We start from the raw sequence: 25,280 nt of genomic DNA, 5'->3' as shown, positions 1-25,280 counted from the left end.
TTTTAGTGGTCTGAGTGCTCTATGCAGCTGAAAGCTGCATAGCTGCTTCAGCACAAAGCTGAAGGGAGTCAATTTATGCAGCAGGATTAGAATTAATGATTACCTTGATCAAAGTCTTTACATAAACAAAAGAGGAAGGGTAGAATTAAAGATTGGAACAAATACAATATACTGTGCTTAATCAGAAATTATCAAGTAATTTTAATATAGTATGGGGACCACTGGGTTAGAAAAAGGTTCTCACAAGACTTGGTTGTAAGGATGGGAAATGATCAAATTTGAGCATAAGTCAGTGATGATATCATTAGATGGACTAGTGTCACACTGGATTATATAAAGATGAATATGGTCTAAAGGACTGTTTCTCTACCCTGCTCCATGTTGGTAAGGTTAGAAGGTCAAGTCTGCTTGTGGATACCATGTTTCAAAAACTATGTGGAAAACTGAAGAGAGATGAAAGAGCAATATATAAGTAAAAAACATTGTGTATGAATGGTAGCTTGGAACATGATTTTTTAAGAAAAAACGCTGCTATGATCAGAAGGAAGTATTGTGGTTGGCTATCTAACCACCTCTTCCTAAAGCATTCTGTACATTTTCACACAGCAGTTCTGAAATAAACTGAAATGAAGATTCTGATGGTATCTGAAAGCACCAAAAAACCTTTGCTTAATGCATAGAATTAGCCAAAATGCTACTTGGAATTAAAAAAATGAGTGTGTTAAGAAAAGAAAATCTCAAGAAAAAATTTTGTAAGATAGTAATTAAAATAAGGGTTCACACCTGACAGCTGGAGAAGTGGCTTGTCTCTGTTTTCAGAGATTTAAGTAACTGGGACTACATGTGTAGTGTACAAAATAAAAAATTATATGGATATTGAATACTTTGGTGCTTTTCTGCACTGTACCAATATGCTGCTTTTTAATTCTCAGTGTAAACTGCATATTTGTGCAGATTGGTAACTGGTTCCTGGAGCAGTAAAGAACCAGCTTCATGACATACAGCAGGAGCTCTAAGACTTTATTATTTATTTATCAAAGAATTTATATATTTATTATGCTTCTCATGAGTAATTACTCTGATACCTGAGGTGGCCATCAATATATGAGCAAGTAGACTGAGGCTTTTAGGACTGTATTAACTCTAAATATGAATTTCTGCAAGAATTTGGAACAGTTTTAACTTATATAGCACAAGTGTTAAAAATTGTAAAGCCATAGCCTCATAAAGAAGTTAATTGTTATGACTGAAAGTTTGCTTGATGAAAATCAAAGCCAAGGAGCTAGTTCCCCTTATGCTTCCAGGCAGTAGGACAGTTTTTCAAACTATGATTCCTTTCTTTCCACCGTCACCATATGAATAAAGCCACTAAAGAAACTGATGAGACAATTTTAATCTCTATTTGTATTGCACAGTGTTTTCAAGCAGAATTCCTACCATTTAATATTTTTAAAAAAAACTTTACGTGGAAGAGGTAGAGTTTTGTATTATCTCCTAAGTTCAAGACACCTGATTTCTTTCTAGACATCTAAACAGATTTGTGCCTTGGCCTGAAAAACTAATCCTATGTCATTTGACTATTTGAGTTGTGTCAGTTTTTCCTTTTGGCTGAGCCATCAAACTAGAAAACTAGAAAACTTCAGTTTGTGTGGAAATTAATTGGCAGAAATGCATATATCCAAATACTACTTAAATGATGTAAATGAAAGTACTTTTTCACTACAAATTAGAAAAACAAAGAAGTCACTTGGTCCTGTGAATGAAGTAACAGTCCTTGTTTCTAAGAAAGGAATCAATCACCACAGCAGTGCATTGGTGTATCAGTGGTGGTTTGAGGTACATAATTCTGCTAGGTAAATTCCCTGAGAGATCTACCTTGATATATTTTTGTAGGTTCTCTCCTTTACAAAAGGGAACTTTTGAGGCCAGCTAGAGTGCATTTACTTCACTTGATAGTGTTGTGTAGAAGCAAAAAGAACCTCTAAACCACTGTGGTAAATTTGACCTCAGGTATTATAGCTGCATTGTTTTTTGTGGCTGAACTTATCAAGCCATTTATCACAGTGTAGCAATATGTAGTGTTGATTTACTCTCAGTACTTTTTTAGGAGCAAAAGATAATTTGTGTACCTGCTAAACTTTAGGAAGGAAATTCTGGAAATAGATGTCCATTGATTTAAAGTGAGGCAGCACTATGGCTGCTGCTTCCGAAAATAGCCCTAAAACATCATGTTTTAAAGACTTGCTTCATTTTGGCAGTATGTGTTTAGATAGTTTTGTGCCTCTCCTTCTTGTAGAAGGTAACCCGTGCAGCCCCAAGCCCATTCCTTGCGCTTGGCACAAGACCCATTCCAGAACAATCTGATGCCTTAGGACTGGCACTTTGGGGCCAGTATTTCTTGCCAGAGTAAAGTACTCAGTATATGGAGTATAAACTGCAATCCTAAACACATGAAATTTAATTTTTGTAAATGTCATTTGTATATAAAATAAAGCAAATATTCTTATAGCCTTAGCTGACTGCTTTATTCAGAATTAAATGAGGAGGACCAATGGGAACTTTTAATTTCTGTTCTTAGCTCATGGCGTCAATTGCTATTCAATTGAAACACAGCTACACAAACAGGATGTACCTTCAGATGGTGTATAAAGAATTTGATATTAATTACTGCTGCTGCTTCTTTTAGAAGATCTCCTGAATCTTTACAACTGTTTTGTATCAAAGGTGATCCATCTTTAAGAAAGTGTTTACCTCATCCTTTTCTAGACAAAAATGAAAAGCATTAAATAGGCCTATTAGACCCAGGGCTATTTTTTCTCTTTACTGGGATTAGTAATGTATTTGCTGTTTTTTCTTAATAAAGTGTTGGTTTATTTTGTGTTGATATCTATTTTTACTGAAAAAAATCTTAATGATTGTTATGAAGACTGGGAAACAATGGCTTCTAATCAGACTTGCAAACAAATGACATAATGGGACAATTTTGAATTACTTCTGCTTTTATTGTTCACATATTTTTCATATTTCTTTTTAATAACTATGTTTTAAAAGCCTGATTCATAGGATTTGAATTTATTGGGACTGTGTGTTAAAAGTATTGTAATGTTTTTCAAAATACTCAGTTTTCTTTCTGGTTTATTTTTTTGTTTATGTTGTGATTAGGTAAGTTTGAAGTGTCTGCCTACCTAAAATGCCTGAAAATTGCAAAGGTTTTCTGTGTATCTTACCCCTAAGAAGTTGATTTGAGAAATTTTGATTAATTTTATCTATTTAACAAGGAAGACTATCAGCTGTAAATCGTTGGAACCTGGATAGTACTCAAGAGTAGTGTTAGGCTTATTCTCTTCATCTTGTCATCTATCTTTCTCTGTTTCTGGAGACAGAATATGCAGCTAGCTCAAATTGAGTTTGAAAACAAATTGAGTCTCCATTTGTTTTCATATTTCTGTGCTGTTCTATGTTTTATTCCCTTTAAATACACTTTTACAATCCCTCTGGACAACGTGAATTGCCAAGAGGTTGCAGAGTAAGATGTGAGCAAGCAAGATTTGACTGAGGTGTGTTGCAGAGCAATTAAGCTTGGTAGCTCTTAATTGGAGGAGAAATGTAATGGACTTGAATTTGGAGTGTTTATACTTTTCTAATGGTGATGACAAAAATGTACTATACACAAAAATGTGTATTCAATTCTAGAGTGACTGAAATATAAGTACTACAATGCTGCTTTTTTTGGGTGTTTCACCATAAAACCAAACTTCAAGGTATCTCCTTCTACAGGATTAATGTAGTTATGCTGTGTCAAGATGCAGAACCAAAGGTTAGTTTTCCTACTTCAAGCACATTCCTGATGCTGCTGAGTTTATATGTTTTTCTCTACTACTTGCAAAATTAGCATAGGCCTAAACAAGTCTATTCAAAAGAGGATTCTGTAAAGTTCAGCTGGTTGATAAACTTTTTGGAACTGTGCAAGAGGCTGTTTTCTATACAACAGGCTTCTGTCAGCACAGCTGTGCTGGACAAGATTGTGAAGAGGTGCTAATGCTGACTGTTTTAGTTGTTTTGGCAGAAGCCATTAGCAAATATGTTATTATATTGACAAAACTTTTCTTTTGCTGGTAAAATTGTTCTTGGAGATGTTTCTCTGTAAATGGTTTTGCATTCTAGTATGAAGTGCATTTTGGTCTGGAAAGCTGCATTTTCCCTATATTTGCAGGGTTTTGCCAGTACTTCTGAAATAATAAAGGGCTCTGGCATTGACACAGACCAAACTTTTGAAATGTATCAGTAACACAAACAAGTATGAAAAGGGTGGAGACTGGGAGGCAGCAAATCAAGAGAAGGATTACTGAGAAATATATGGGAACTGACAGAATCCCTTTTCTGTTGGTTGGATTGATATCCTAGCAGGATTCAAATCTGCTCTACACCTTCAGGAGGGTGGAGGTTTTAGCTGAGTAGCGCTAAGTCTTTGACTTTTTTTCTGCTTCTGTTATCAACGCAGCAGCAGCTACAGCGCATTAATTTTTCTTTTTCCTGTAAATGATTGAGCTACCCTTTTGTACTGGCATTTAGCATCCTAGCAGGAGGGCTTAGCTCTGTTTTCCACTATTATTTTTTCAGTCACACATAGCCTGAATGTCCAAAATACTGTGAGTTTAGAAACAAAAAACAGTTGAAAATGAGTGCTTTTCTGAAACACTGTGTTCCCATTCTCTGTTCAATACAAAGCATATAAAAAGTTTAATGAACCAGTCATAATTCTTCCTTGCTTTAATATTAAGTGTTGACTTTCAGCAGTGCATGAAAGTAATGCTTTTCTTATGCCTTCTCACTCTATTGCTTGTTCTTCCATCTAAGTAGCAGTATTTTGCATAAAATTGAAAACTTCAGAACTTTGGACTCTGACCTAATGAAGAATACAATATCAGACAGAGAGCCTGTGAGTTGTAAGATTTAGCACTGGGTTGGTTTACAGTGAATGAAAGCAGATTAGACACTGAAAATCCAGGATATGAACAGCACAGTACAACTGTGAAGGCACTTACTGATGGTTTAATGTTTATTTTTCAGTAGCTATTATGCTTGGACTGGTGCCTAGCTAAGTTAAAAGAAATAAAGCTGGAAGGTTTTAGGCATCTTCGGAAGCCACGCAGCAGGCTTTTGTAAAGCAATATTTATTGTGTTTGAGTTGTAATAGTCTAAAGAGAAGATATTGATCACGAAAAATCATGAAATATTTTGTTATTACTAAAAATTTCTCTGCTGGTTTCTAAATGAATTCTTTTTTAGGCAATCTTCTGTCTAATAGTATTCTTATCTGCTTTATCTTGTTTTGTTAATATTTTTTCCTTGTCTGATGGACTTGCTTCATGAAGATTGCGGGAGTTTTTCTTTGTTTGGTTTGTTTCATTGTTTCAAATGGTGAGGTTTTGTGATTTCACCAAAAAAGCAAGTATAACTAATTAAAATGGTGAAAAGATCCAGGGTCTTTGTGCCCTTTCACGGTATTGTCTGTGGGTGTTGTTAGATTTGTAAGAAGACTGTAAGTAGCTGCTGTTGACCTGAAAATGTTTTCCAAGTAAACATATGGTTTTCATTACTTGTGTTTTTAGAACACTGTTATAAAATAAAGCACTGTCAGTAGCTAGCAAACAGAAAGAAAACAGTCTTGGGTGCAGAAGACACGAACTATTGAAAAATAGCCTGATTTTTGTCATTTTTAGAAACCAAAATAGTGTCACTATCTGGCACTTTTCCATGTACCTGATCATTAACAGCATTTTGTATCTCAGTGTTTATGCCAGCAGCTAGATCCATTGATCTGTGAGTTGTCTTGTAGAGAAAACTTAGACATAGGAAATGGCAAATGTTACTGTGAAGTAAGGATGTAATGAGAATAGGTTTGTGGATGACAGTCTTGTAAGTAAAATGTCTTGTACAGAGAAAAGAATAATCTGTTATACATAGGAAAAGAAGTAACTGTTAAAATTTCTGAAAAAAATAGATTCCTATTAAACATTTAGAAAAGCTTTCTAACAGAGAGGAGGCTTTCTTTTCCAGTAGAGTCCTTGTAGGTATTGCAATGTCAGGATAAGGATACCTAGTGCCATTGTGATCGTGTCTTACAGTGACCTGACCACCATCTCATGAGGAAAATAGAAGGCCAAAATTTTGTAACTTCTTTTAAGAGGCTGCATCTTCCAAAATTATTTTATGGAATTGCAACTAAATGTTGCTTATTCATATAAAACTATATTCTTTGTACAATAAAAAGGGGTGCTGTGGATCACATGCCTGCTCAGAACATATGTTATATGACTGTTTGTCAGTTTCTTTTATTTCTGTCAAAATAATGATCTTAAAATATATGGAAATGAATTTATTAATGAATTGAACTTCTTTCAAGATTTAAGCCAAAAAGAGTAAATATCTTTATTTCTAGACCATGTATTTTTTTGTATCTACTCTGTTTACGTTTTTATGTATGTGTAGACTAAAGAGAACTAAAATCAAGCTCAAAAATATCCCTGAAGTTATTGAAAAGGTTGAAACGACAGCCTGGAATTCTAAGACTGTGTTGGGGAATTAAACTTTATAGATTTGTTTTGAAAATTTTGGAGGAAATTTTTGGAAAGTTTAAAAACAATTACATACTGATTTTGAGTTTATTTGATATGCCTTTTCCAGCTCCTGCCCCTGAGGCACTATGTATTTGATCTTGGAAGCAGAAGTCAGGGTCATAGTATGTATTCTTAGCCATGGACATGCAACCCCCAGGGGAAGTGTTTGGTTAAGGTCAGCTCCTTCATTGGACACTGCTGCACAGATCTGTCTGTCAACATAACTATGTACAGTCACAACAAATGGATGTCTGTTCAGGTAATATCCACTTCAGAACGTACATCACTTGTTTCAGATGAGAAATAGTTATGTAATTAAGTAATTACCTTACATTTCTGTCGCAGAGTCACAGATAATCATGTCTTTATCATAAGACTTCTCTGAGGCTATCCTAACACAACACTGCTTGGCTATGGCATCATAAATATTCATAGAAAATACACCTTGCAGGTACTTAGTAGTTTTACATTATTTTTTTCGCTATAAGAAGTAGTAAGATTATTGATATCTGTTGAGCTGAGGTGTGGTGTCTTTCTGTTGACTCCTGACTGATTTCCAGATTAGCCAGATATTTCTCACGAATATTTGCTCCCTTACCTTTGTCATAATAATGTGGCAGAATTGGGTGGATTGAGCAGTCCTGGCAAAGTAGGTAAGGATACACAGAGGTGAGGACAGACAGCTTGCCTCAGTATTTAACTAATTTCTGTGCAAGTTTTGCAACCTGGATGTTCTGGGGAAATGTCATTGCTACAGTGCTGGGAGTAATTCACTATTTTAATATTAGTTTTCGCTATATAAATATTTGTAATCCTAATATCAGCTGTATCTGTACCAAGCATGGAACAAGGAGTGATTTTTTTACTTATAAGTGTGTTCAGCTGGGAATATTTGTGTAAACCCAGAATAGCAATGGGGAATTTGGGTGCTTATCAGCCTCCTTTAAGGTGGGCAGTGAAGTTTGAGTATCTATTCTCAGTGTCATCTAAAAGCTTTTAATTGAAATTTAGTTTTCAGAAATGGTCATCATGACACATTTAATTTCTTAGATCATGTAGAGGAGTGACCCCACTTAGACTGGGAAGCTGCTTCTGCCTTGAAATTCAGAGAGTGACAGCTTAAACTTTAGCTGACTTAGCAAAAGAAAGTGATAGCATCTCTTGAGTAATTACAGTTTGAGCTATGGAGGGAGGGACGGCTTCCTTGTAACTTATATTTGGCATGTTATAAAGCTAGAAAATATGGCCTAGAAGTTTTCAGGCTGATTAAAAGCCTTTTGAAAACCAAACTTGTGTCGTTTGAAACGGTCTGTGGCTGTGTCCCAGAAGTGTGGTTGATGCCTTAAGAGGGGTTGTGTGAGGCTGGGTACACAGATCACGTGAAAATTGAATGGAGTTGAACAACTGGCAGAGGCTGGTATTTTTCCTCTTCTGGTCTTTCAGTAGCTAAATCTTAGCCTAGATTTTTGTGTTTGATTTAACAACTTTGTTTTCTCTATGCCTTCCAACTTACAACACCTGATATCATTCAAAAGACAGGGTTTGAATGTCTAAATCAACATGTGTAAAAGCAATAACTATTGCTTTCGCAGTCATCAATTGGGAAATGAAAAGTTTTTATCAGATTGGTCAGATTTTATGCTTGCTGACTTAAGGCTTTTTTTATTTTTTTTAACATCCTTTCATCTCTCTTGACAGTTTGCTCTGATTTTACCTTTCTTGTATCTCTTCTGATCTCCTGTAAGCCTGCCTATTCAGGAAGTTGTACTTCCTTTCCTTCTGACCAACACATGGCAAGCATTTTCTGAAAGTCGTTACTCGTTTTGCTAACGCATTTGGCAGCTCTGACACTGCAAAGTTTCATATAATGCGTCTGTTAGACTTTGGCTTTTGTCATTGCAGAGAATTGCTTGTGTTCTTCTGCTTGTTTCATTAATCTTTATTAAGTAAAGATGTAAGCTGTCTTTAATTGAATATTTTCTTTTGGCAGTAGAACAAGCCAAAAGGTGTTTCTCATTAATTTGTTATTCAGCAGGGATAGCCATCTATCTGGATTGAATTTGTGACAATGTTTAGTTCCTATTTGTAGAAATGCCTATGTTGAACATATTTTTCTATGTTTTGCTCAGAATATCCTATACAGCCTGACTTTGTAATGTCATTTGTCATCTGGGAATTGAACTACAGGGAATTGGTCTGTGTTGACAACATGTCTCCGTGTTGGTTTTCCCTATCCTTTTAGTACAATGTGTTTTATATTTGGCCTTATAAAGTTTTATCATGCTATCAAATCATGAAGAAGTGCAGAAATTATGGCTTTTGGTTTTCTCTTGCATGTGATACAAATATTTTGAACACAGGTCATAATGAGAAATGCTGACCTTTCTTTTTATGACACAGAAAATCATACTCAGGCTGTCCTGTAGGATTTAATTATGAGGCCATCATTAGCTTGAAAGCACATTGTGTTGAAGAAGTGAGAATAGCAATTTCAGGTGTTGAATGAGTTTTCGTTTCCTCTTTTGAGTTTCTGTGCATTTAGTAATTTTGTGAGATTTACTTCTTTCTCAGTTGTTTTTTTGAAGGTGCAAATTGTTTGTGACCCACTATCCTGGGGTGTTAAATTTCATTAAATACAAATCAAATACACGACAAGTGAGAAATGTAGAAACATTTTTGTTAATCTTCGTAAAAATCCCAAATGAATCTAAACTAATCGATGTAAAAATACTTCTTCTAGAGTGATTGTCCCTAAAGTGATGATATTGCAACACAGCAGTGCCTGTTTATCCCAGATGCTTTCAGGCAGCTCCTAGCCAAAATGAATTGTTTTTTATACATGTTAGGAATTCTGTCATCATATCATCAGTAACCCGTAGGCAAGGAAATAGGGTGTCCAAATGTGTGCTCTGTACACAACTTGGAATAGCATAGAACCTACAGACACATGAAACTTTGTCTGAAACAAAGTTGTTTAATTGGCTTGCCTGCTTTCTAAAAATTTATGAAGAATGCCTTCCATAAATGTATCTAAAAATCCCACTGTCATCTGGCAAAAATGAAATAAAGTTATGTGGTAGCTGACATGGTATTAGAAAGCTAAAACTGTAAGAACACATTGGTCTGTTTTTCTAACAGAGTTTTTTTCTGAAAACAGGTTTGGTTTGGGGTTTTTTTGCTAGCAGTTTTATATTTAGTGTGACATTTTTGAACACACGGCAATTTGGATAGTAACACTTTTGTGCAGTCCAGCAACTTTTACTGTTATTACTTTCTTCGTAATCTTCAGCCTGACCTTTCTCGCTTCATAATATTTATTTCTGTGTCTCAGAACAGAATCATTTAGAGCAGATTGTAAGGCAAATTATGTCTCTCTTATGTGATAAATATATTGACCATTTAAAAGTGGATAAACTAACAGTAGTTTGTTATGACATGTTATTTTTTTTCCCAAACTTTTTCCCATATGATGCCTGAAAGTATTATAATTTTTCCTGTGTTATGTTCCAAACCTTGAGTGCCATCACATGGCTTCTGCACACTAAGTCCAGAACTATAAGCTTTGTTGTGTTAGATGTACCTTCCATGTTTCAGAATAACTGGCCTCCTTTCATTGTGGAGGAATATCCCACCAACCCTTGAAAAGTAGCTAAGATTTATTTCCCATTGAAGAATATATTTTTTCTTTTTTCTTTTTTTTTTTTTTTTTTTGATGTGTGTGTTTGATTTAATTAGAAAAATCTGGGGAAAAAAATACTTTTAGTCTTTCCATTTGTCAGGAATTTTGGTTTATTAATCCAAATTTAATCAGATAATAGCAACAGTCTCACTCTAAGATTTAATTGGAATTAAATTAAATTATATATTGCCAATATTCACAGGAAATTTATATGCTTCAATTCATGAATGAAATTAATGAAATTTCATTTCATCAAAAAAATCCTCAGTCAGCTGCAATTAGTGTCTTGCATAAAGTTACTTCTGCAATGACTCCAGACAGTGATGAGTATCTTAGTGCTATTATAATTTACTGTTTATCTTGATGTGATTATTTTTCAGTTTTGCTAGATAAATATTTTTAGGCACCTTAAGTCTTGTTGCTCCATATCAAAGGTTTGGTCATCAAACAGCTGGAGACATTTTAGAACAGCTGTGAGCTCCATTATTACATGGTAACAACCTTATTTTATAAAACTTTGTCATATTTACCCAAATATTAAAAGAAAAGTAGATGCAAGAACAGAGAGATATCAATTTTTTAATGTCACATTAAGCATGTCTAATTTTGAATATTCATACACGATGTAATGCTGCAGAGAAACAAGGAGTGATAGTGGAGATCTTGGTTGAAAAAAATCTTTAAAACTTTTCATGAAAAATTTATTTTTATTGGCTCTATTTAGCATCCTCGGTTTTTTGGAACTTTTCAATTGGTTAAAGTCTCTTTCTTCCTTCTCATTTGAGCTAAGGGTACCGGACTGCTGGTGGAAAGCTGTGGCATTGCTTTGTAAATGCCTGTGTTTTTCCCATGTTTCCCTTAAGTTGACAAGTAGCCACTGCTACTCATACCCAAAGAGTAAAAGTTTCCACATTGTCTTATGTAGAAGAGAGACTTGGCTGCAGGGTCAGAACAGGAAGATTTAGGTGTGATTATGCTGAATAAGCAAATAGTCCCTTAGTGGTTGCCTGGGGAGGAATAACCCCCTGCACCAGTCCAGGCTGGAGGCCAAACTGCTGGAAAGCAGCTCTGTGGAGAAGGACCTGTGGGTCCTGGTGGACAACAAGCTGTCCATGAGCCAGCAGGGAGCCCCTGTGGCCAAGAAGGCCAATGGTCTCCTTGGGTGTATTAGGAGGAGCATTGCCAGCAGGTGGAGGGAGGTGATCCTGACCCTCTACTCAGCCTGGTGAGGCACATCTGGAGTGCTGTGTGCAGTTCTGGGCTCCTCAGGACATAAGAGACATGGAGCTCCTGGAGTGGGGCCACTGGAGGGCTATAAAGGTGATTAAGGTACTGGAGCATCTCTTGTACAAGGACAGGCTGTGGGAACTGGGCCTGTTCAGCCTTGGGAAGAGACAAGAGAGGGGACTTCATCAATGTCTCTAAGCACCTGATGGGGGGATACCAAGAGAATGGACCCAGGCTCTTGATGGTGCCAAGCAACAGGAGATAAGGCAACGGGAAGAAATTGATACACAGGAAGTCCCCCCTGAACATGAGGAACAAGTTCTTGACTGTGCTGGTGACCAAGCACTGGAAAAAATTGCCCAGAAAGGGTGTGGAGTCACCCTCACTGCAGATATTCAAAAAGCATCTGTACACAATCCTGTGCTATGTGCTCTAGGATGACCCTTCTTGATCAGGGAGGTTGGACCAAATGACCCACTGTGGTCCCTTCTAACCCCACCCATTCTGTGATTCTGTGTGATTCTGTTTGTGGCAATTTCAAAACCTTGCTATGCAGATTAAATAATGCTTTGACAATGACAGTTTTTAGGAAGCACTTGGAGATCTAAGTGGGGGTTATTGTCTTGTACTTGGTTGGTTCTGGAACTGGTGTACATTTTGCAGTGGAGACCACCAGCTCATACTGCAACGATTTTGAATTCTAGACACATGAGTATGTGACAGGTATCAGAAGAAATCATGTCTTCCTACTGCAAGGTATAGAATGGGGGTTTTGGGAGCTGCATAGGGGTTTAGTGTGGTGCAACTTTGTTTTGTTCCTTGCAGATTCTGTTTTACACAAATCTAAGGGTTACATGAGATTTAGAATCTAGGCGGCTGCCTGTCAAGCTGAAATGATTTAAAAAACACTTAGTTTAATCAAATTAAAATTTAAATTCTTTTGTCTCTCTGAAATCTATTCCCCAAAAGAAAAATATTTACACTGGGTTTAGGGATCTAGAATAAATTCTTTACTGGTAGAGACTATTTAAACATTGACTGGAGCTTATGGTGATAAGCTTCACTAAAAGGGAACAGGGGTGTAATAATCTGCCTTATCTTACCTTCTGAGTAATCACTGTTAACCATCACTGTTAAATCTATTCTCTCTGTAGTCAACTGGGATTAGCTTTTTACCCTAAAGTATTTTTCATTGTATTTAAACAGGAGCCTATTTTTAACAGGAGTTTATATTTAAGTTTGAGAGTGTAGCTGCAAACGTACGCTTTTCACACTGAATTAAGTATGAGAGAACACAGGGTATTCAGACAAACATAAACTTTAGGTCCCATTTTTATCTTTAGTGAATTATTTTACATATTTATGTATATATGTACACATGTATATGTACATATGTATATATTATAGTTACTGTTACCTGTGTACCAGGCTGAATATTCTCTGAATGTAATTTTGGGCTCTTCTTCAAGATTTTGTGTTTGTGTTCATAGTTATTTCTAAAACATCTCCATTGGGTTGTTCCATTGACCCTGAAAATAATGTTCAGCCTTTGATTTTTGTCTGGATAATGAAATATTTCATTTTTAGCAATAGCTATTTCTCACTTAACTCTACTTTTTCCTGCAGGAATCTGGTATATCTATAATTCCTGAGGCAAACAATTTCCAATGACAACAAATTTTCTTCCCACACGAGCTTTGTCCCCTCAGAATTCAGATCAAAAGCAGAATTATGTCTTTTTTTCTTTTTAATCTATTGTGACCTGTGAAGACTAATTAAAAACTCTATATCAGTTCTAATATTTACCAGAAAGCCATTAAATAATACCTTTTATTTTGAAACTTGGCTGTTACAATGTGTGAAAAGGAGTTTAAAAATTTTATTTGTGAAACTCCGCTAGAAAAATGTAGATCTTGTTGCCTGTCATCTTTCTTGAAGTGTTTGAGGGATGGATATTTGTCCTTACCAGAGGAGCATTGCAAAGTGTTGTATAGTTGTTCTGTCTACATAATAAATGTTTAATTTTCAGATGTTTGCTGTTTATGAAAACATTTGTGTGAGGAGATGTGTTGAGATGTCTTTTCTTTGTTAGTAATTGAGGCCAGTACGTAACTTCTCACTTACTTCAATATGCTTTTCACTATTCAATTAAAGTTGTTTTGAGTACTTTTTTTATTGAGCAAGATTTTGTTTTTGAAGTGGCCCCACACACTTAACTGGTTTTAATTCTACAGTTCATTCCAATGAGATAATGGTATATGCCTAGTTAGAGCTCTTTGGAACATTTTTGGGTGGATCCAGAATATTTTATTTGCTAGTCCTCTTATATTTGAATACCCTGTTCTTTGCTGTAAACTTAAGAGTGTAAATGTGAAAGGAAATCCCATGAGTTCTCTTTGGGATCTCAAAGTTGTTGTCAGATTTCAAATAAAGCTGGGTAAACTGGTTAATCTTCTCTCTTGTGAGTAGGGACACACACTTGACCATAAGAAAAGTAAAAAAATACTTTTTTCTTGCAAAATGTTAGTTTTGAAGCTACATTGATAAAGTCAGTGAATTGGCTGTAGTATTCTGCTATTCCCTGTGACACTGAGTGTAGAAGTTGATTTCCTCCATAGCTTTGCATAACACGTTTTTCATGTCTGCAGAAGAAGATCAGGCAATTGAGATGGTTTGTGGTATAGTGGGGAAATCTTTGTGGTAAGTGGATATTGTTTTGCTTGGTATGGTTTATCAATTGGAGTAACAAAGTGTTTTAACTGCAGTTCACAGTCATTGTAATCCTCTCATACTATACATTAGGAGTGACTTAGGAATTATGCACATAAGAGCATCAACCCAAGTGGAGGAACTGAGGTAGATTACCTCAATGAAAAATGATTTTTAATATTCTGCTTTAATTCACAAAGCCAATGCTTAGACTCTCATGTCTACTGAACAGACTGCCTGTATATGGAGAAGATTTTTCCAGGCAAGTTATGAAAAGAAATCTAGGACAACCAGGAATTTTTACCTTGCATTATATGTTGATATAATGTAATTCTAATACTGTCCTCACAGGTAAGAATAAAACAGAAATGTTATTTTAAAACTACAGTTATTTGTCTGTGACAAATATCTTCTAACTCCTCCAAGGGATTTCTCTTAGAGATATCAGAAAAGAAAGCGTGAAAATAGCTTCAAATGTGCCTCCTCTTTTGAGGAGGACAAGTAATTAAATCTGATTGTTGAGGGCTCTGCCATTATTAGAACTAGTAGAAACCATCAATCAAATATGTTGCTCCTTCCCTGTTGACTTCTACCCTCTGTGATGGTGGTCACTGGTTCCAGTGACCTCAGCTGCTTGTGCAAGACGTCCTCAATTGGAAGATTTTGTGGTTGTTGTTGGAAGAACATGATTACTATAGCAAAGAAAAGTAAGACAGCATCTTTCTAGCTACAGCTGTTTATTTTAAGTTAATTATACGGCTGAACAAAACCGTATTTAGGTAGCTCAGTAAAAATCCTCAGTATTTTAGATTTTGTTGGTGCTAACTCTCAGCAGATTGTATGTAATTGCTGAAGCCTTGCCATCTCTTGTGAACAATGTTCTATTTTGAAGGTAGCTCTGTTTAGATACAGAATAAAGTAACAGAAGTGAGGTGGGGAGTAATACATGTGTCCAAACCATAGTGTCATGATTTTAGTATTATTTGGGGTATTCAAGGTATCCTTACAGCCCAATGGAGACAACACAGGCAAGATGGGTGCTGTTGGACAGCAATTGTAGGTCTGTAGAGATACTGTAGATTCTCTGAAATAACATCTGAGTCCAACTTCAGCTGACACAGTGAATTAAAAAGGAAATTTTATCCAAAAGGAATGAAACATAGCAGGGATACAAGTCTGTCTAGAATTAAGATCAAACACATTTTCAACCCACAGAGGATAAATCCAACTTTACTCTTAAAAATGAGCAGGAATAAATAGAATACAATACCATTCATTGGTTGTACAATCTGGACAGCTTGTTAACAAAAGCTGAGGAGCAATAATATTTTACGTTGTAATTGTCCTTGATTGAATTGCTAACTGCTCTGTTTCTCTTTTAGGTTATGGTCAGACTGGTCCAGTGGTTCAGAGAGGTGGATATGACTCCATTGCTGCTGCTGTTTCTGGTCTCATGCATATCACAGGGCATGAGGTATAGTGCACAACTTACAAATTTTATAGGATCTTTGTGCTGCATACCAAAACTGGCTGCTGCATGGAACAAATCAGCCTGTACTAACACATCTGTTATGAAAACCCTCCTGAGTCCAGCAAGAGGTCTCATCTCTGGGAATCTAAGGAAATAATAGTACTTATATACTTCAGGTGTCTCACTCCAGGCACGTAAAGAAAAAGGCTCAAGAAACAGAAAATTAAAGAAAAAAAGAAAAATCCTAAGTCTCCTGTGAATAAATTTGCAATGTATACTAACCTGTTAATGGCCACTCCTAGTCACTTCAAGAGCTGTACTAGACACATCATTGACAGCTGGATGATAGAATCATACCTGTGAGTGTGAGGTCTGACTGATGCTTGGATATTGATATTCCCTTTGTAAAAGCAGGAACTGTGAAGCTATCTAGATAAATCTGAAAAAAGCTGGGTGTTTTTCATTTATTCTGCCTGCAAATAGGCAGACAGATGCCATGCATTTCTGGAAAAGCTTTACATGCTGCCTATTCCTACTGACACCCAAAATCTTTGGTAGTTCTGGCAGTGCAGGAAGCATAACAGTAGTTTAGTTTCTGGATTCTAGAGGTACACAGAACGTGTGTCTTCACCTCAGAAAAATGCTGGTCAAATAAGCATTTAATTAAGCTGTCTTGAATCACCTACAGAAGTTGGCAATGTGGTCCCCAAATGCCCCTTTTCAAGTGAGGTGGTGCTACAAGTCTGTTCTATGCATTATAAATGCTAGATACTGCTCTGTGGTGGTTCTCCTGGTAGTCTGGAAGCAGTAGTGCAGATCTTGTGAGTACAATACTTGCATGTTCTAGATAAACAAGGCATTCATAAAGTTTTTGTGCTGTCAGCTTTTCATGTTTGAGTAGGTTGTTGAAAGCTAACCACATATGACCTGGACACAGCTCTATTGTAGGGTTGATATTCTGCCAATAGACTTGTTTTCTACTGGGAACAATGGCAAATATCAGAAATTTGTACTTCTGGCAGCTATCGTTACCAGAGTTGTCCTTTTTATTAGGGAAAAAAGCCAAAATCAAGCATTTTTGGACTGAGTAAGCTGAAACATCTTGTGCCTAGTTTCCTGACACTGCCAATTTCTGCTGTGTTATTGGTACATACTCATAGGATGTCCCATCTCAGAACATGAGAAGACATGAAATTGAGTGCAGTCCTTACAGGCACTTCCCTTCAAATATATAATGCACATCTGCATTTTGCAATGACTGATCACAGTAACTGTAGTGTAAGTAAATTTAACATTGTGTCCGTAGCATGGGGGTTTATACTTCCAGTACAATGCCAGAAACTTCATACACACCTCAAAACATACCAATCAAAATTAAAAGGGTATAAAAACTGTTAGGAGGGGGCAGATGTTGTTGGTACAACATGAATAAAGGAAAGTAGATAGAAAGATTGAAAACCACAGGACTTTTGTACAGCTTTTCAATGATACATGAGTGCCAGAATAAATAACAGTTATACTGAATAATTGCATGCAAGTTATATTATGAAAGTAATAGTCCTCAGTGGCTCTTATGAAGATGGATTTTATTAAAAGATTGTGTTAAGATCTACACTGGAAAGCCAGATGTTCACATCACCTCACCATGACTTGAGGTAATGTAATCATAGGAATCATTTAGTCATTGTCAGTAACAGCTTGGTCTGTTCACTGGGGGCTTCTAACAATTCATTCAAACTTAGTCACTGTTTCACCTGATTAAAATAAACATGCTGAAATTTCCTTATTTTTCTTTTCTTGAAGTTGTTTATGTAGTATTTCCTCAGTTTCTTGAAATAATTTTTTGATGTATAGAGCGACAGTATTGTTTCAAAGACTTAAGCAGTCAATGACTCCAAAGAAACAAATGTGCTTTTTGTTGTCATAGTGAAAACTTACCCAAGTGGCTGTAAAATCACAGTGTATGCTTGTTTGAAAGTTGCTTCAAAATAGCAAACTGTTAATAGTAGAATCTTCCATGTTTTTTTACATTTATCTTCATGTGACTTTAAAATTTCACAAAACTAGGTCTGAACAAAAGTAGAAAGCCTTGTTTCAATCAACATGTTGAAAAGTGGCCAAAGCCAAAAAAAAATCTTATTATTTCATGCTGGTTTTTTGTTTGTTTTTTTTTTTTTAATAAAGCTTAAATTATTTGTTGACTAGATTGCGTGGAATTAATGTGCTAAAAGTAGTAAGTTCATTTGAATGTGTAGACTAGGGTCTCATTTTCTTTTTTTAGAATAAAATAGAAAAGGCCACTCACAAACTGGAAATGAAAAAAAAAAGGACAAGTTATAACACATGGTGTTGGTTTTGTATTTAATTGCAGTAGCTATAGATAATCAGCATAACATCATCAGTGCAATAGTGCTCTTTGGATGTAACTTTTCTCTAAATTATTCTTTTTCTGTTTCTCTGTTTCTGCTGCATCTCTTCTGTATTTTTCTTTTCATTCTTGGATTTCTCAGCCTCCTTTGGACTGAATTCTTTTGGGATCCTCCCTCGTGGGGAGCCCTGCTTATCTCAGTTCTTATGATTTGAAGAAAACTCCCAAGCTCGTTAGAATCTTGTTTCTCATGTTTATTAAAAGGTCATCACAAAACTTAACAGGTCTCTCCAGGCTGGCTACACAAGGTTAATCTTTGCAATCTGGTACTTTTCTTTCTTCTGATTGTATAAACAAGGCCTTGTGGCACACTTTGTGTCTGATGCACAAAATGGCCCCGAACTACGCAGTTCTTTTATCTTTATGCCTATTTTTACCCAATTAACAATAGACATGTATATTATTTTTCTTAATGACCCAATGACCCATCACCTCTGTGATGCACTGCTGCATTCTCTGTCCAATCACTTACTAGTACCCGAAAACCTCTAGGAGAAGAACATGAAGAAGAAAGAAGAAGGACAAGAGACAACACCCTAAATTCTCCATCTTGTCTCCTGTTCTCTAAACTACCTTTTTCACCCAGTGAGTTTAAAAAACTTTCTAATCTGCACACTTACACTTTTAGCTTTTTCTATCTAACTTTAACATTTGTTTTCGTGTATCACCATGAAAACATGCTCATAAATTTCATATTATATGAATTTCAGTGTTTTTCTGGATCTTATAACTAAGTATCAGAAACAAGGGCACACATTCTGTATTCCAGACTCCAACACTGGAAACATCCCTTTAGTAAACAAACCATTGAATGTTCTTGCAGGATGGTCTTAGAGGCGTCAGCTGATGTGGCAGACAAATTGTAATGAATCTGAGCAGCAGCAAAAAAAGCATCTGCATACATGACTGAGATGATTAATGTTGAGGTATACATGTTTATATTAAGGTATGCATATTTATGGTTCCTTAAAAAGCATTTTAATAATTGGGTACTAATATTTTGTTCTGCATCTGACATATACAAAAATGTACAATCCATTAGCAGTATATATTCCTACCTATAAAAAAAAAAAAAAAGTTTGCTTTTTTTTTCTCTTTTAGTTTTCCTGGTATCACTTAATGGTAATAACTTTTAAATTTTTCTGAGTGATATTCTGAACCTTGAAATCAAGCTATAATTTCTGAAATATTGCAAAATTACTGGCTCAAACAACTGCATTTGTGCTAGTGTTGTTTTTGCTGATTGTGTAAACCCAAATAGAACAGTGTCTTTAAATCATCTTTAAATCATACAGAAACCTGCATGTGATTCAAGGCCTTGAAAATGTACTTGGTTACTTCTGTATTAGAAGTGTATCATGCCTGTGAAATTTGAAAATCTTAATGTATTTATGCGGGGAATCTGTTTTGTGTAAATCGCTAACATAAACCCATTTTGAATGAAAGTAGTTGCTTCAGGGCATGTTCAGGTTTTCTTTACATAAATTAAAATATGCTAAAGGACAAAGTTTGCACTGATGACAGTTTTATTGTCCTGGACAATGTAATTTATAGATACTTCCTGGTTAAACAGCACTTTCAAGTTTCATAATTGATGAACAGAAAGCTTTTACTTAATATATTCAGATACATCAGTGCCAGATGAATATCCCTTTGATGAAAATTTCTATGACTCATCAAGGCAATAACTTGAAATTAATTAAATAAAGCCCAATTTGATTACAAGTTCCCTTCCACCTCCTTGTGGAATATTACACGTGGTTCTCAATATTTGAAGTACCTTTATGGTGGTGTATTCTTTCTTGTGGAAAACCAAATTTATTTTACATTTAAAAAAAAAATACAAATTTTTTTTAGCATTTAATCTGCAATCCAGAGAAGCCATTCTTAGGCTTAGTACCAAACAAACTGTTACAAAAGGATCCACATGGTATATATAGCTCAGAGCTGTTGAAAAATACAGCCATTGCTGGTTCATATTAGCTTCAGCAATTATTTCACATCTGTGAGGACTACTGGACTTAGAATGCTTTTATTAAGCATGTCATTTCAAAACAGTTTTCATTTTAAATGGATGATTTTTGTATTATTGATGTAAGTTTGGGAAGAGAAATTATGTCAAAGGGAAAAAAAAAAAAGCAATTCAGGAAAGGAGGCTTCTAACACATGTTGTGGCTATATCTGGGCCAGAATATGTCGACAAATTGTAAGGAATTTAGCAAACAGCAAAAATTAGGAATAAAAGTGTAAACTATAAGATTGAGCAATATCACAGTGATTTAAAAACAAAAGCTCTGCTTTGCTGGTATGAATCTTTATCCTTTCAAATGAGGAAAGGGTAAGTCCTGATGCTGCACCTAATTTAGAGTTCAAGCCAGCCCTTGAGGCTGGATGGCAGGTTTGTTTGCTTAAGACACATTCTCCCTGGATAGGGCTACATTTGGTCTTCCTACCAGTACAATAATATCACTATTGTCTGGCAGGGCTGGTGGTGCTTGTCCTGTTTGAAATAACTTGCTTGAATAAAAGACACTGTGTACTTACTTTGCCCAGGTAACTGATATAATGCTAGCTACATAAAAGTACTGTTGTGCTGGCAGAAACTCTGTCAAAATCAAGGTATTTCTATGTGTGCATAGATTTATCCTTCAAGTAAAGCAGCTTCACATCTCTTGTTCTGCAGAATAGTGATAAAAGCCTGGGTGAATCTATTTCACACTACTTATACCTGTGGATCCTGCCACAGGAAGACTGGTTTATGGCACAGGAGCTGATTAAAGATGATTAAATGGTGAGACATGGCAGCTACTCATGAGTCTTGGTAGAAAGACCAAGGATGGCTAGAAATTGTGTGGACTGGTTCAGAATTATAGGTTGTGGAGTGTTAGAATATAGCAAAGCCATCATGTTAAAAATAATATAGCACTATAGTGCTAGTAGTTTGTAGGAGTGTTCTGTAAGGGGAAATTGTGAAAGTATATTAGAAATAAAGGTGAACTTTTTACTGAGACAAAGGAAGTGTCCACTTTTAAACATTGGGTAGTTCAGTACTTGATGAGAAGGGTTCTAGAATTCATATCTAACAACATATTAAAATAATCCAAATTTCTCCATCTTCAAAATTTAGTGCTCTTCTTCAAGAGAAAAATTAATGACACTGAAAACAGTGGAAAAAGTTTTCAAACTAAGAATGTTGCAGCACATCTCAAGTCTTTTTGGTTTCTTCTCAACCCAGTGAATGTAATGAAGTGGTTAAAATAAAGAACAATTTAATGAATTGATTACTTGCAGCAGATAATGTGTTAATTTTTTTGGTTTTGGTTGGGTGTTTTTGTATCTGTGTTTTTTTGCTGTGTGTGGTTTTTTTTTTGTTTGTTTGGATTTGTTTGTTTGTTTTTATTTCTCTGTGGTAGCTCTGAGAAGCAAAAACCTTCTCATGGGCTAATTAGTTTTCTTGGTAGGCCTGTGCATATAAAAGTGAAGAGCAAACTTTCCTGTTGTTTCCTGGGGTAGGGTACAATGAGAGTCGTAAATAGCTGGAACCTCTGAGTTGTGTTTTCTGTTGGGAAGCTGAAGTAGCTTAGTGTAGAGTCTCGAGAAGGAAGAAATAAGAGATTCTCCAAGAAAGTACTACTTCCTAAAACAGTGTTCACCTTAATATTGTGTAGTTTATATATCATCCCATGGATATCTAGGCTATAGATAGTCACAGACTAATCCCTACTGTGGTTTGAACAACGGTAATGTTTTTAAATTTTTTTTTATATTTTATACAGATTTTGTAATTTTTAGTCAATTTCATAATATGAATAAAATAGAAGCCTTTTCCATCATATGTAGAAAATAGTCTTACTGTCTTTTATTTCAGAATTGCTCTATTAATGCAACTGATAATAAAATACAAATTTTAAAAGAAAAACATAAAAACATACATGACTTGATAGCAGATTTGTGTAAATCCTATTGGAGTGCAAAGGAAATTGATGGTAAATATTTTCTTACGTGAAGCCAAGACACTCTTTTAAAAATAATTGTCAGGAAACAATTCTTGCAGTCTTATTTAGAAGGTTATTATTACACTTAGCAGTGTAATAATAAATAAATAATAAAACAGTAATTACACTTAGCAGTTTAGACTTTTTTAGCAGTTATTATTTATCAATTGTAATGATTTTAAGTTGTCTTATGGTAGGCTTACTTGGGTGCCAGAACTCTGGAAGTCTCATTAGCTTTGCACTGCTGCTTTTCTTCAAGGCTTATAAACTTAAAAAAAACCCAAAAAACAAGCAAAAAATAGGACTTCAAAATAAGGAGCTGCTGTGATAATCTGATCACCTGACCTCAAACTTTTCAGAGCAGGAAATGGAGACTATTTCAGAAGATGCACTATGATAAAAGCCTAGCTGGGCTGAAATTAGAAATTAATTTTGCCATTGATTTCAGAGGGGACATATATCATGCTAATGATTACAGAATTTCTGAAAGACATGATGTTAACATGAAGATTCTTCCCTCGATGCTAGAAAATGCAAGACATACAAGAAAAGAATATTTGAACAAACAACTTTTTTGTGACTTCAGTTGGAAGGTCACAGATTTGCATGTATTTGCATATGTAATATTTACATGTGTAAACAAAAATTTGTTTTTGTTTTGTTATTAGAAGCCTGGAGTGTGTATAGTGGAAAATACAAAACTGAGCTTTGACTTGGGGAGGGACTGGAGAGGAGGAGGGAGAGAAAGGGAGTGAGAAGAATGAAGCAATAAGGCTCTGCCTTTTAAACAGACAGGCACCTGTGTCAGCATACTGTAGAAATTGTTTACGCCTTTGGCTTCTAGACATAAAATTCAGTCTTCACTAGCTTCACTTGTCTCTAACATTTTCTCTTTTATTTTTGCACTGCTGAGTTGAAGCATTATGTTATCAGGGAAAAAAAAAAATTGTGTAATAAATCCTTCATGATTTGCAGTATGTGGCATCACAAAGTGGCAGTTTTGTGTACATGCTGCAAGAATACCTGGTTTTCAGTGGTAGTTTTTATACATCAGTTCACTCAAAGATACTAATTTCTTGCACTACCTGCAACTGAGTGCAACCATCCAACAATTCCAACAATTCCTTCTCTACCAAGTGGCCAGTTTAGAGACAAGCATGTCATGTGGGACAGTGTCACAAATCACCTGCCTATTTTTCATGTGCCTTGGCATAGCTTCCAGGAGAATCTGCTCCATTATCCTTCTGGATAGGAAGAGGAGATTGGTGGGCCCATAGTCCCATGGACCTTCTTTGTTACCCTTTTTAAATATGGGGATTTTATGTTTCCCTTTTTCCAGTCAATGGGAACTTCCTGGCACTACCATGACTTCTCAAATATGATGGATAGTGGCTTAGCCATTCCCACTGCCAAATCCCTTGGGTCCTGCAGATGTATGTCGTTCAGTCCAGTGGGCTTATGCACTTTCCGGTTCCCTAGATGGTCTTGGGCCTGATTGTTTCCTAGAGCATGTTGTCGTCTCTCAAACAGATATTGGGGTTGTTGAAGCCACCATGAGGACCAGAGCTTGTGAATGTGAGGCAACTGTGATCTCTCTTTTGAGGGCCCCATCCACTCCATCTCCCTGGACGGGTGTAGCAGGATGATAATGTTACCTGCAGTTGCCCTCCCTGTGCTCTCAGCTCTTCATCCATCCCCAGTGAAACTCTATGTGCTCCAGCTGGTCACTGACAGAGGGAAACACTGCCTCCTTTTCTCCTTTGCCTGTCTTTCCTAAAGAGCCTGTATCCCTCCATTCCAACGCTCCAGTCACTGGAGTCATCCCACCATGTATCCATCATGCCAATAAGATCCAAGCCCCTGCACCATTGTATTGTTCCTGCTTGTTTTCCTGCTTTAATTTTTTCCTTGTTTATTGTTTTGTTTGTCTTGTTTCATTTTGGGGTGTTTTCTTTTTCTTTAGGATGGTGAGCCAGTTAGAGCAGGAGTAGCAATGACAGACCTTGCTACTGGGTTGTTTACATATGGAGCAATTATGGCTGGTTTACTTCAGAGGTATAAGACAGGAAAAGGACTACACATTGACTGCAATCTCTTGTCAACTCAGGTAGGAGTTGTAAAAAAATCGCTTTTTCTTGTGTAGAAAAAATTGCTTTTTCTTGTGTTTGAACCTAAGAATACCATTTGCGTATAAATCAATGTGCATTACTTAGCATAACCAATGACAACAATAATAATATTGACATTAGTGAGCATTCTCTTAACCTGCCACTCTGGTAGTGACCATTTTATATGACATGGTTATTGTTGCTACTGAAGTAAGTTTGGTTTTCACTTTTTTGCAAAGGGCTGCCATGTTCTTTGGAAACACAGGTTAATCAAGGTTTATCATATCACTGAGATTGTAACAGCTGTAGTGAGTAATTTGATACAGACAAGCCTAGGTGGTGAAACCAATGTTGAAAGGAAGGCTTTGGCACTGGGGAACATTACTTCTAGAGCAACTGAGTAACTTGTGCAAAATCACCTGGAGTATTAAAGGATCACCCAAGTTTCAAAGTAATGTAATTCAGGAGGTCTGCCTTCCTTCCCAGGCTCTGGGAGTTAAAGAAGAAAGTAAGCTTGAAGATGCAGCATTTTTCCTAGGCATTAAAGGCAAAGTTGTTTTGATCATGAAAGATATAGCATATACTACAAATAATGAGAATTTTAACTCTTCTTTGAATGTTTGAAGAGCATTGGTGATTTATAATTAATAATAATTTTTTAACTTATAATTAAAATAATGATTTCTAAAAACAATTTTTAAAAAGCAAGTGACATTGATATGAGCTGCATATGATCAGATGATACATTGTTTTGCTGATGTAGGTACTTGCTGGTACCAACCAGGCACATGGTGCAGAGGAATTTTTGTTTAAAATGTATGTCAAAATTGTATGGAGTCATAATTAAAGCAGCTACAGTGCTCCATTGTTTTCATCTTTATTCAATTGTATTTTTCTTCACATTATACTTGTCAGTACAGTCGAGAAATTACAGTGTCTGTTGTGCTAAAAGTTGGCCCAGGTGTGAGCAAGAGCATATAATTGTATGATAACAATGACTGAGACTAAGGATTGAGGTTGCTCTTGTTTTAGTACCTCCTGCT

The 25,280-nt window shown here is 35.9% G+C and overlaps 1 protein-coding gene across 5 annotated transcripts in view; it reads left to right on the top strand.

Annotated features, from left to right (window-relative positions):
- Positions 1 to 25,280, top strand: part of SUGCT (succinyl-CoA:glutarate-CoA transferase) — a 320,759-nt gene that overhangs the window by 21,411 nt on the left and 274,068 nt on the right. For all 5 annotated transcript variants that reach the window (XM_058832253.1, XM_058832254.1, XM_058832252.1 and 2 more), the window contains exons 8-9: positions 15,618 to 15,709; positions 24,093 to 24,236. In XM_058832253.1, the coding sequence (XP_058688236.1) occupies positions 15,618 to 15,709; positions 24,093 to 24,236 (236 nt within the window). The remainder of the gene's footprint in view (positions 1 to 15,617; positions 15,710 to 24,092; positions 24,237 to 25,280) is intronic.

The sequence above is a fragment of the Poecile atricapillus genome, chromosome 2 (genome assembly GCF_030490865.1).
Source record: "Poecile atricapillus isolate bPoeAtr1 chromosome 2, bPoeAtr1.hap1, whole genome shotgun sequence".
Taxonomy (NCBI): domain Eukaryota; kingdom Metazoa; phylum Chordata; class Aves; order Passeriformes; family Paridae; genus Poecile; species Poecile atricapillus.
Note: the sequence above shows the minus strand (reverse complement) of the source record. Positions and strands in the feature narration are given on the sequence as shown.